This window comes from Astatotilapia calliptera, chromosome 18 (genome assembly GCF_964374335.1).
Source record: "Astatotilapia calliptera chromosome 18, fAstCal68.1, whole genome shotgun sequence".
NCBI classification, from domain to species: Eukaryota; Metazoa; Chordata; class Actinopteri; order Cichliformes; family Cichlidae; genus Astatotilapia; species Astatotilapia calliptera.
The window spans coordinates 22,733,650-22,746,884 of record NC_137439.1 but is presented as its reverse complement, the minus strand read 5'-3'; the positions used below and the strand labels follow the sequence as shown (position 1 = coordinate 22,746,884).

Sequence of the window (13,235 nt, the reverse complement as noted above, 5' to 3'; positions counted from 1 at the left end):
ACTGCTTGAAAGTCTTTCGGATCTATAGCCTTCCAAGCTGCCTGTTTGATTGGCTAACAATTCATCCATTCACCTGAAGCACAAAACGGAGGCCTGAGACTTTCTATTGTGACTGCGCTTCTTTCTCGGATTACCAATGTACATTACCGTGCGAAGGTCTCAAGCCAGCCTTCATTTCTTTATTTCATCCTTCCACGCTGCCAGCCTTTCTTGTATTTATTTATTTTTTGTTATTTTTTTAAGTTATCATGGGCAATAATTCTCCAGACTTTCGAAAGACCCTCTGTTTTTTCTTTGGACATTGGTTGATTTTTCACACAGGTTTGGCCAAGTTGTTGTACCTGACCATTTTCAGAAGACTATGTATCTGTTTTATGGTATTAAGCCATTTAACACTGACCTATGAATTATGGAAGCAAAAAAAAGCACTTTGAAACCAGTGTAGTGTTGTAAGAGCTATTAGCTCAAACACAGCATGTCAGCATGGTGTGCAGTGTGTTCTTCAGAGAAAAACAATTGAAGAAACAAATGAACACAATCTGAAAATCATGTCTTTAGTGGAACACTGGAAGTGATGGATTTTCCTCATCAGAATCTGGACCACAGCACTGGGAACAGAACAAAATACAGCCAACAAACAAAAAAGAAGAGCTTGAATATTGTTCAAGAACCCTGGAGAACTATTCCTAAGAAAGCTTAAAAGAGTTCAGGACATACTGAAAAATAAGGGTGGTACCACTTTCAGGCTCTTTAGAATTGTGCAAACTATTTTTGTATTCCGAATGTATTTTTACACACGTTTCAATAAATCTGATTTTCCTAGCACAATATAATGAAATGAGGGGTGTTTTTCTAAATCAGCAAAAACTGGACAGACATGAAGACTTATCAAATTAGGAAAATCTATTTCAAAACCATCTACACAATTTATTTTTTGTCTACATCATTGTGAGATGCAGTTTATTTTAATAAATGTTGTAAATACAAGAGTGCATAAAAATACATTCTGAAAAACAAACAGACGAACAATCAAGTAGGCCAAAAACAAAAGCACCATTTAAGACTCTGGATGGAGAAAGTGTAAACCCAGGAATTTAAGTATATCACTAATTCTGCATGACAAGAACAAAGAAGCTCAGTTAACTTTCTTCAGATTAACCTCTCACAGTCCTACAGACACATCTTAAAGCTAACGATACATGTAGTTCATCTTCAAATGCATGTGGTCCTTCCACACTTGCTGTGTGATTTCCTTTCAGTAGATGGCACTCTAGTTCACTTCTTTGAAGCCTTCAGTTGCATCAGGTCGGGTTGAAAGAGCTTCCTTTGAACAGCAGGAGAAGCTTAAAGATATAAAGAGAAACGAAGGCAGAATGAACAGATAAATAAGAATGGCTAAAATACACACACACACAAAAAATGCTGCGATTCAGTTGGCTCTGAAGAATTTTTGCTCCTTTTAATTAAAATTTTTCTGATGCGAGCCAGTGTGTTTATATATACTGCATAATACAAATACATTAGTAACAGACTTATTATCAAAAGCCGGATCCTTTAATTTCAGGTCATGGTTATAGTGTACTCCCATCCACAAACATTACGCCATTAAAATAAAAGGGAAATCTGAACTCGGTACGTCCATCAACAGCATACCGTCTGATGTGTTTGGTCTGGATGAGAAGGTCAGGGAGTTTGCTGTTTCTGGTGTCTGGCAACAACATGCTAACGGCAGCAGCCATAATACTGGCTGTGCCAAAAATGATGTAGGGAAGGATCTTGCTGTATAGACCTGCAAGAAAAATAAAAGGCATTTAAAATGGAACGATGAGAGATCTTTTCACTGTTAAAAGGATTTCCACATCATGAAGATGTGCACAATACACAAGCATTAAGAATTATATTACAACATTTACAAATACATTTAAAACCAGATCAATAACGCAATATACTGGCAACAAAAAAACAAAACGGAAAAAGGGAAAAATGGTGTTAGCACATTCTCTTGTACACAATAATGGAAGGAGGTCAGGTTACCAAGATGTATTTCAGAAATAAAAAGATATACAGAGTCCAGAGAAGATGAGAAAACCATTGGGGAAATGAATATACAAAATTGTAACCAACTAAAAATAATTTCAAGAGAGGTGGAAAACAGACTTCCTTAATCAAACCACTTAAATCACACATGACAACTCTAGGTCACAGTAGAAATGAGGATGAGGCCTCTGATAATAACTGCATGTATAGTGTTATTTATTAAACCGTCAATCCTAAAGTGGACTTTGTCATTTGAAAGTGGCCTCTGTTGATTTTACACATTAAGGTCAATTCTGTTGTCACGGCTTCCTTCACTCAGGCTCATGAACTGCAAACCTATTACAGAAATCATGATCAAACCAGGATGCAATGTTAGGCTGTCCAATCAAAGTCCATCCATCCAGTTTCTTCTGCTTATCCGTTTTAGGGTTGCTGGGAGACTTAATTATCATAGGGTGAGACAGACAACCATAGATGCTTCACATCTAGTTAGCCTAACCCCACACATGTCTATAGACTGTACGAAGGAGCCAGACTACCCACACATGAGGAAAATGTACCGACTCCACACAGAAATGCCCTAACATGGATATAACGCTTCTCGCTGTGAGCCAGCAATGCTAACCACTGCCCCTGTTATCAAAGTGAAACACTAACTGAAATACTAAAATGCCAGATTAGCCCCGAACATGGATATTGTTGCTTCAGCTTTGATGCCCATGCACCTCCCCTAAGCTCTCTGACCGAAAAACAAAAAGAAAGCACACTTACCCATGTAAAGTAAATAAGGACATATGATAGCTCCTATTCGTGCAGCTGTGGCGCAGATCCCCAAGCCCATGTTTCTGACCACAGTGGGCATCAGCTCAGTGAAAAACACGTAGATAAAGCAGTAAGCAGCAGATACACCAGTCTTTCCCACCAAAGCCAACACCTGGACCATGATGGGCATGTCTGGAAAGAAAAAGGCAGTGATTAGAAAAAGTTTAAACAAAGTGCTAATCTACCGAGTGTTCTAGTTAATTCCTGGCACTGCTAATATTGTACACATACCTTCAGGAACCAGCTTTATAACCAGAAGCATGATACCGCAGAACATCAGCGTGGTGAAGAGTAAAGTGGGCCGTGGAGCCCTATCAATCAGAAGCCAGGTGGCTACATACACAACAATGTCAATGGCTGCAGAAATGAAGCAGTTGAGGTAGATGTTTCCATGCAGGTTGCTGCTATTGAGAGAGAGCCCATAGTAGACCATGGCCACAGAGATCCTGCAAAAAAAGCATAATCAAGACTCAGCAATACAAGTTTGTTTTACATTAGACAGCATAATTATTGCTACTAAAATATGCAACACAATATCTGGCATTACTGTATGTTTCCGGAAAGCCCATTACCATATGAAAACACCTAAAATTGTTATGTTCCTTATGTTATGGGTGCGCATCAAGTCCATGTAAGTGTATGTCTGCTCTTCTTCATCTTTATTTTGCTGAATTAGACACAGAAAGAAACAGAACATTATAGAGCAAAGTCGTCTGTCCACACTGAATATATAATAATTTCAGATTGCATGGTGGAAAAGTATTGTGTGATTTCTACAATTTAAGTTATATTTTATACTGGAGCACAATGGCTTTCATAGCTCAAGGAAATAAAAAAAAAAAAATGGTACCATGAGCTCCAAGCAATCCCCAGCTCTGAATATGACCTCAGGGGCGGGGACTCTGTTCCACTGGGCAGCCTTACGTATGACAAGCTCAGCCTCCTCCACTCGACCTTTCTGCAAAAGCCAACGAGGCGACTCAGGAATCAAGCTGCACACACAAGAGCAGTGAAAAGCGTGTAGCAAAACATGCACCTCAAAACAAGATTTTTCCAGATTCAGTGAAAACACGTGTTATCTATCACAACTGTCACCCAAATGTCGTCCAGGCTGACTGACAACAGTGTTATCTTGTCTGAACTGATCGTGAGTGAACTTTGCTTTTGAGAAATTAGTTTCATGCGCTCGTAAAAAGGATAGTGAGGCTGGACTTTGTTTTATGTGTGTGCCATTCTGGTTTCTAAAAGAAAACGAAAGACTTATTGCATCACTCAGCAAAACCCTCAGTGGATTTGACAGCATAACAGTTTTCAGTAACGCCAGTTCAGTAATGTACGGATTTGATATACTGTGTGATACCAGATGTAACTAAATCTACATGTCAGAGTATATATGAGGAACAATTTTGAGGTTCATTAATTAAGTTCATTAATCTGTTTTATTTCATTATTCCTGTTTATTTAGATCCTGTACTGGGTTGGGTCCGTTGTTGTTTTCTCTCTCTCTGTCTGTGTGGTGGACACTCCTCCAGTATATATACACTCCTGTCAAAAAGATATTTTTCACTGGTTTTGACTCTAAGCAGTCCTTTGGAAAACTACGTACAACCTGTGATTCAGTAGCTTGTAGAACCACCTTTAGCAGCAATAACTTGAAGTAAAAGTTTTCTGCATGACTTTATGGGTCTCTCATATCGCTGTGAAGGAACTTTGACCCACTCTTTTTTACAATGTTGCTTCAGTTCATTGCAGTTTGTGGGCATTCGTTTATTTGCTCTTTTAAGGTTTTGCCACAGCATTTCAGTCAGGGTGAGATCTGGACTTTGACTGGGCCATGGCAACACCTTGATTCTTTTGTTTTTCAGCCATTCTGTCGCAGATTTGCTGCTGTGGCTTCAATCATTGTCCTGTTACATGACACAATTTGGATGAAGCTTTATTTGTCCGACAGCTGGCCTCACATCTGACTTAACAATACTTTGGTATACAGAGGTGTTCATGGTCGGCCTAGTGATTGCAAGGTGCCCAAATCCTGTGGCTGCAAAACAAACTCAAATCACCACCCTCCACCACCGTGCCTGACAGTTGGCGTGACATGTTTGTGCTGATAGGTTATTTTCAAATTTCCCTAATTTGGCCTTGCCTGCCTAAAGGGCATTATTTCAGAAATCTTCTGGTTTGCTTTGATGCAACTTGCCCTTGAACAGTTTTTTATGTTATATATTAACACAAAGACAAATAAAACCAAAAAAAAATAGATTCGTTTAGCTTGGCTGGTTAGATTGAAGGATAAATAAAAAATATTCTAATTCCTTACGCTGAGTGACAGAATATGTACATGTAATGTATCTGACTAAACAAAAACATTATCTTGCAGGCATTGACTGACTTCTGTTCTAACTCTGCATTCATCAAACGTTCCAGAGTTACTTTCACAGTGAAACCAAATAGTACATGCACAAATTTTGATGTTGCCTGCTGTAACACGTCTGTTGGTCTCCACTCGCTGATCAAATATTTCTATAATGTATGTGAATATGTTTTATACTTTTCATAACAAGAAGCAAAGTTGCTGTTATGAGACATCCACATGCAGCATCACATGGAAATTGAGTTTAACAAGTAACTGTGGACTCAGTTTTCCAGTTTTGTTTAACAGGAACCTATAGCTACTTATTGACAAGGCTGGGCATGTCGTGAACACCACAAATATAAACAGCAGTTATGTGAGTTAGCTATGTCATTGTATCAGCTCCAGCTGCTCTGGTCATTTTCATCAGACCACAATATTATATATGTTTTATTAGAGTTAATCCAAGAGACTCTTATGTTATGTTTTTGTTTTGTTTTTTTGTTTTTTTAAAAACAGCCAATAGCACTTACAATAATATCATGGTAAAATCTTTCCCCATTCAGATTTTTTACGTAACCTTTAACTGAATGCTAAAACCCGAATACTGACATGTTTCTCTAAAATTGCATTGCTAATATCGGATTAATGCACTGAAATGCAGGGGTGCACAAAGTCCTAATAAAATTCTCTGTGCACTGGTTACATGAATCATCATCCATTAGATTTACCACCACGTTGGAATAAATAGGAAGCCTGGGAGGGCAGCAGCAACCAGCAGCATCCTCCAGCCACGTATGAAGTAAGCAAAGAGGGGCAATAAGGCATAACCAAAGCCAAACCCAAGACTGTGTCCCAGCAGAATGTAGGTCACCCTGGCAGACTTACTCAGCATTTCAGAACCTGGACAAGACAAAGATGAAGGATTGGGCTTTAATGAAAGGAAACATGAGAGGATTGGTTTTCTGAGACAATGGCTTAAAGGAGTATTTTACTTTAGCCTAGAGCCTTGGAGATGAAAAGTAAGCTACAAAAAGCCAAAACGCCTTTCTTTCAAGGAGCACAGCCTTAGATCAAAAGGATGCTCCTTCAATGCTTGAGGCACTTTATCTGATTTCATGGAGATACCTCTGGAGCTGAAAAATACAGCTTTGTTCAGACAAACAGGAGTCGGCAATCATAGTCAGAAGAAATTAAATAATATAATAAATTATGGTTAGGATCACCACAGATGCTGATTAGACCTCTCGGGGTTAAAGAAACTTTTATGTAGACTTTAATTCTGCTCGTTCACATGAAAGCTTCTATTGGCTGACCTTTTATTTATAAAATGTCACCACAGCGGAAGGATCAACGTGTTTGGCACAATTTTTTTTTTTTACGCTGGATGATGTAACCCTACTAGAAACGTGTGTCTCCTCTGTGTTAGGTAAATGTGATATGTTTAACAAAAAGACAAGAAATAGTGATTAATGCTTCTTTAAACTGCCTCAACACAATACAACCAGGTTTTTAAGACCCAAAATGAATTGGTACAGCACAACCTTTCAATGGGTTTTGAACCACCGCCACGCTGAGGAACAGAAGCATGGCTCTGTGCTACACTTTGTTTCAGCCCTGGAGAATACATGCCGAGACTTCTTGAAGTGTGATAGGAGCAAATGGGCTGCCTTACCGAGTACGAGTGATGCAATGAAATTGGAAATTTGGCCAAGTCCTCTTAGACAGTTGAGGATAGTGAACATCACCCAGCTGACGGAGGTGACCTGGATCAAAGCGGTGACTGTTTGTAGGATCATAGTGAAAAAAAATACTGGCTTTCTACCAAATCTGTAAGAAAAGTTATGCAGAAATAGGGAATACAGAGATGTAAAGATGTAATGTCATGAAAACATAACAGTATCATAGTGAGTTTGGGCTGGTTATCAGTTTTACTTCTCTCTATTTTTTTGATTCTCTCAGATGGTATGGGTTTTAATTGTTTTCTGTCAGCACCACTGCTAAAAATTGTTTGGTTTCAGCTCATCAAATAATACATATGTAAATATATATATATATATAAAAAAAAATTTAAAATAAAAAAAACAACCCAAATACCAATAACTAAAAGTGAAAGAGACAATCTTTACTTGTAGCTTTGCCTGCTTGTTATGAACTAAGAAAAAGATTCCCTTCTACCACAGTAGTGCGTACACTATGTTGCTCTGTTGCCCACTACCTGGATATTTAGACTGAATATCTGCTTCCAGATCTTTGATCCGTTTACCAAACAACTTGCTGAGACAAGCGGATCATAGAATCCAAACTGGAAACAAACACAAGCCTCAGATGACATGAAAACAGCTCTGCAGGCTTGAACCTCAAACCTGCAGAGTTCTAAATACACTCTTGATAGTTTTCAGCCAGGAAATACATACTCACACAAAAGAACATGCACATTTAATACACAGACCTAAATTTAGGAGCCTCTTTGAGCCACACTCCTCCATCTTTCAGACTGCAGTATTAAATATTTTTACATGACTTATCTGTTCTGAAAACAATTTAACTCTCCTCCTAAAACTTTAAAGCAACTAGTTTTATTTGTAGGTCACTTTAGCAATCATATATCAAAAGCTTTTTATGATTTTTTTTTTCAATTCACCCAGGTAAGAAAAAAAAAAACTTTTTTAACCTTTCCTCGTGAAAAAAAAGAAGACAAAGGCTACTTGTTAAAGCCACGATATCTTTCAGCCTCCTTATCTTAACGTTTTTTAAACAAAGGCTGATTACATATTTTTATATGACAGACTTACCGGTCTGATAGATGTCCACTAATAAAAGATCCAATAAGTGCCCCCACAAAGAAGAAAGAGGTGGAGAAAGGGACTTTCCATGCATTGTCGCACACAAGATCCCACTTCAGTTAAAAGGAGAGAATATGGTTATTCGGGTTACGTTCAGACAAAAATAATAGAATAAAGTGAGTTTATTTCGAATACATGAAGCAATTTTTACATGTTTTAGCTCTCGAAGTCTTTTAATGTCACAGCCATACGAAACAATTCGTGTACTACAGGCTGACTGTCAGTGATCATTTAGGCAGTACTGAACCTCAGAAACGATGGTGGTGGTGTATTTGTCAGTGCTGAAAACCCAGCCGTCCAAACACTGTTCTGTGTCATTGAAGCCGGCTGCTTTTTCTGTCCAGTTTTCATTGAGCTTGTATCGAGAGCAGCTGCCCGGTCCCATCCAGCTGCCCCGGTCATGGAAACCATTCTCCTGTTCCCACTCTGTGCCGTTGCGCGAGGAGCTGTTTGGGCTTCTGCAATAATGTTCGGGTGTATCCGAAACAAAAACCACAATTACACCCATGTATCCTGCGGGCATTGTACTTACACTGAGCAGAACCATAACGAGAATTTGAAAGAGCCCGTAGTCGCCCAGAAAAGACGTGATTTCGTCAAAGTCTCTGATATTTCCATTTGACATGCTCGCAAAAAACCTGGAGAAGCGCAAGCGAACTGTTTCTAGAGAGTTGCTTTAAGATACCTTATGCAACATGTCAAACCAGACATGCCGTGCATAGAAAGAAAGAAAGAAAAAGAAAAAAGAAAAGCAGACACCTGCAGACTGTAACTGTACTCTTCAGTCATTGAATTGCTTTTGAACCTTTCATCCCACAAAGCACACTTTTCCTTCCTGGTAAAACTGGAAGGGCAGCTTTTAACGCTTGCACAAGCGTATTTGGCTTATGTAAGGATACCATCTGCCACTAGACTACTTCTTTCCCTTACACATACTGATAACTCCCTGCTCGCTGAATGCTCGATGATCAATCGGGATTTCGGACAGCTGTCTTATAAACGAATCTGTTAGTTGTCAATGTTAATACCAAGCCTAGTTAGTCATAACAAGCGTTCACATCAACGTCGGAATAAAATGTATGATTGCCAGGAACTTCTCTTCCCACATGCTGCCGCAGGGTTAGAAACCATAAACACTGACTGTGAACGCAGAGAAACACTCTGTTCTCAGTTTTCCTGCTCCGTGCATCAAACACCAGCTCTCCAAATCTCAGTTCGTATAAATCCAGACTAAACACGTTTTTTTTGTTTGTTTATTTTTGTTTGTCACTGCCTTTTATTTAATTACATAATTACTAATTTTTATAAACAGCGCCATAACTTTTATTTTAAAAAAAAATCAAATTATTTTATGTTAATTTAACTTTTTTTAAATGTACATTTTATGTTATTGTTGTTGCTCATATGACTATCTGTGGATCAAGCCAGATAACACACACAAGTTAGTTAAACTGCAGGAATGTCTTAAAGACATAAAGACCTAAAAATCTTAGAAATGCGGTTTCTAGACAGATGTCCATTCTGGATGGCATTAATCTGGCCTCCAGAAACACTGATAGGAATCTTGGAGTTATTTTTGACCAGGATATGTCCTTTAATGCACATATTGAACAAATAGGACTACCATTTGCGCAATATCTGTAAAATTAGAAAAATCCTATCTCAGAGTGACGCTAAAAAACTAGTTCATGCATTTAATACCTCTAGGCTGGACTGTAATTCGTTATTATCAAGATGTCCTGAAAACTCCCTGAAAATTGAATTCATCTAAAATGCTGCAGCGAGAATATTGACAGATACTAGAAAAAGAGAGCTTATTTCTTGTATATTAACTTCTCTTTATTGGCCCCTTCTGTGGAACCAGCTTATACTTTCAAGATTAGGTTTAAAACTTTCTTTTTTTCTAAAGCATATAGTTAGGGCTGGATCAGGTGACCCTGAATCCTCCCTTAGTTATGCTGCAATAGGAGTAGGCTGCTTAATTATTTGTTATTATTAATCTCTGGCTCTCTTCCACAGAGGCTCCTTTATCCTACTCACCCCCATCCGGTGGTAGCAGATGGCCGCCCCTCCCTGAGCCTGGTTCTGCTGGAATCAGAATCAGAATGTCATTATTGTCGTTGTCACAGGTACAATGAAATTACAAGTGGCACGTTTCTTTCTGCTAAAACTGACTTTTTCGTTCCCACTGTCGCCTAAGGGCTTGGTCATCGTGTTTTTCTCTGTTTTCTTTGTATTATTGTTGGGTGTGTAGCTTACAGTGTATAGCACCTTGAGGCAACTTTTGTTGTGATTTGGTTCTATATAAATAAAACAGAACTTAATTGAACTGAATATGCATTACCTATGTAGCTGTACACACAGTAATGTATATTCCTACACACACATGGAAAGAAAGAGCAACGTGATGTGCTGTCCTTCTTGACTGTACCTGAATAACCTGAGTGACGGTTCAAGTAGGGAGATGAGGGATCGGCTGCAGCAGGCCTGTAACTGCTAATAGCATTGCCCAATTTCTCTTTGAAAGTTTTGTAGCTCTTGTGCTCTCAGGGCAAATTCTAATACCAACCTCTCTCTTTTCAATGCCTCTGCGCTACTGGAAACATGCCTGTTAGCAGTAAACAGCAGTTACTTTGACAGCGCTACAGTGTACAATTAGGGACAGGACTTTTGAATATCCTTTGTTCACTTTAATTTACTTTCACTTTAGTCCACATGTTACACCTCTACAGAGTTACACAGCCTACAAATAGGCTTACTCAACTGAGTATTGCTGAGCAGGAAAGGTCAATAGAAAAACTTTACCCCTCAGTTTTTCTATTTCATGCTGTTTGTACCATGAGGTGAGGTTGAACCCAGACAAAAACGTGGACTATTGAGTAATGATAAGTTTACCATTTGCTCATTTAATATTACACTGGAACCAGACAAGTACATCTCTATGTTGGCAACCAACTTAAAAGTCCATAAGTGAATTAATGGACTAACACAATTGTACTTGATATACTAGCAGCTAAGTTTAATAGAAGCAGCAATACCACAGGAGCTGTGCGCACAACCACCACAAGATGGTGCAACCCAGCATGGATTCCGGTACAAAAGGTACACCGGCTCTTAAAACAGGTGATTAACAGAAGCAACAGAATGAAATAAACATCCAGAACAGGCTTTATATGAAACACAGAAGTCCAAAAATGCACTTAAAATATATATTGTTGACTTATAGTAATTTAATTACATATAACATTTTCTATGTGATTTTGTTACAGAAGAACAATGTATTTGAATTTAATGGATTTTAGTATAATGAAAATGATGCGATTGGTACACCATGAATATTTCCTTGAATTGTATTAATTTATATATTTCCTTCCCTATTGATTTCTATATAGTCCAGTTACATTTTATTCAAAATTTTTACTTCATGAGGAAAGAATCTTTTTTTGCATATGTAAATGCTGTGTCCAATACAAAATACCAGTTATGTAAACTGGAATAATTTATTTAAAATATGAAGGATTTAAGCATTGAAAAAACTGACCTCACTTATTACTTAGGGTTTAGTAACAAGGGGCAATTCACTTGTTCTAAAGCTAAAGTTCAGGCTCCTTGTAAAGGGTCACAACGTTAATCTTACCAGACTTTGGATGACTTAGATGACTTATTGGGGAAGAAAGAAGTTCTTGTGTACACATTTGATTAATTTGTCTATTTACTCCCCTTGAGTTTCAAACACACATTTGAATGAGGGAAATGAGTGAAGCGGTTAAACCGCTGACAAATCAAAGACATGAGAGCCGTGACATCAGAAAAGAACCCAGGTTAACAAATTTCCATAGGTACCAGAGCAGAGGTATAAAATGTATTTTATGTACACAACAATAAAACGGAAAACCCCTCAAATTTAAGTTAGTAACAAATCAGGTACCATCACATCCCCATCTTCCAATCCACATGCTGGCCACACCTTACCATTCTTTAGGCAGTGCTGTTGCCATGACAGTGCCTCTCTGGCCAGTCTATGGCGATGCCCTCTGACCCCTGGAGTGTTGACCTTTGGCCTGAGGGTCATCAAATAGGGTCAGGGGGTCAGCTCTTGCTAGAGGACAGTGAAAGCTCTTCACTGATTGGCTATGATTTGCCCTTTCCTTACCTTCATCTGGGTAACTGGCATATTGACCAAGTGGTCCTCTGCCCTTTGTTAGCAGCTTTATCCAGTTTGCACAGAGTAGTGTGCAAGTGTGACACATATTTATGTGCCTGGCTTTTATTTTATACTTTGTGTATGTAAGCCTGAAAAAGTCATTGTTTTACCTCTCGCCTCCACCCATCACGCTTTCTTGAAGACCGAGTATGAGAAACACCTGATTAACTGCTGCACTTCTGCAGCCACCACTTACAGACTTAAGCTGCTGGGTAGCAACAGGGAAAGCCCTCACTTAGTAAGGAGCAGTTCAGCTTGGTCTCGTCTCTCTTTTCCTCTCCCTCCTGATGATCTATACCTTCTAAGCCCATCACTTGTCAATATCTTCACATTAATTTGAGAGAGACACTGTGTGGGGGCAGGGCAGTCTTAGAGGGCAGCGTACACGTTTGTGTGTGTGTGTGTGTGTGTGTGGGGGGGGGGGGGGGGTACACAGAGGAGACAAGGACACAGGAAGGAGAGAGCGAGAGAAAGAGAGGCAGGGGAAGTAAAACGGGAAAAAATAGGGCAAATGAAAGCTGGAAAAAGGATGAGAGAGAGAAGAGTGTGCATGAGAAAGAGGGAACTGGGCAAAGAGGCTATGTATTCCTCATCACTCTTACACGTGGCTTCCCTCAAATATCAACAGCCCCCTCCGTTTGTCCAAATGAGCCCTGCAGTCAGCAGGGTCCGTAATGATAATGGCTGTTTGAGAACTGAGGCCTAGCGCGAGGAGAATCCATCATTGTCTGTCTGCCATCAGAACTCCAAGCCTCTGCAAAGAGAAAGTGTTTTACAACTGAGAGCCATGATGAGAAAAGAGCTGTTGTTTTTTTCTTTCCCTGCACACACGTCATGCACACACACCAAATCCTGACAACAATCTCGGACCCTTTAACCCATCATGAAAGACTTCCGGTGGATAATAAAAAATAATGGCTTATTCAATAACCATTCAGTCCTCCGCTGCCGTCCTTTATACTCTGATTTTTCCAAG

At 39.1% G+C, this 13,235-nt stretch overlaps 1 protein-coding gene across 2 annotated transcripts; it reads right to left on the bottom strand.

Moving 5' to 3' along the window:
- Positions 1-540: 540 nt before the first annotated feature.
- Positions 541-8,842, bottom strand: LOC113011278 (organic cation/carnitine transporter 2-like). Of its 2 annotated transcripts, XM_026150744.2 has the most exons (10): positions 8,303-8,842; positions 8,005-8,108; positions 6,885-7,039; positions 5,941-6,112; positions 3,710-3,851; positions 3,432-3,526; positions 3,091-3,305; positions 2,809-2,991; positions 1,654-1,789; positions 541-1,343 (listed from the first exon to the last, which is right to left on the bottom strand). In XM_026150744.2, the coding sequence occupies exons 1-10, from the start codon at positions 8,678-8,680 to the stop codon at positions 1,271-1,273; spliced, it is 1,653 nt and encodes a 550-aa protein (XP_026006529.1). In that variant the 5' UTR covers positions 8,681-8,842; the 3' UTR covers positions 541-1,270. The 2 variants fall into 2 exon arrangements, with proteins under 2 accessions (XP_026006529.1, XP_026006531.1); XM_026150746.2 differs by lacking the exons at positions 5,941-6,112; positions 6,885-7,039 and having other exon boundaries at positions 8,303-8,819.
- Between the last annotated feature and the right edge of the window lie 4,393 nt (positions 8,843-13,235).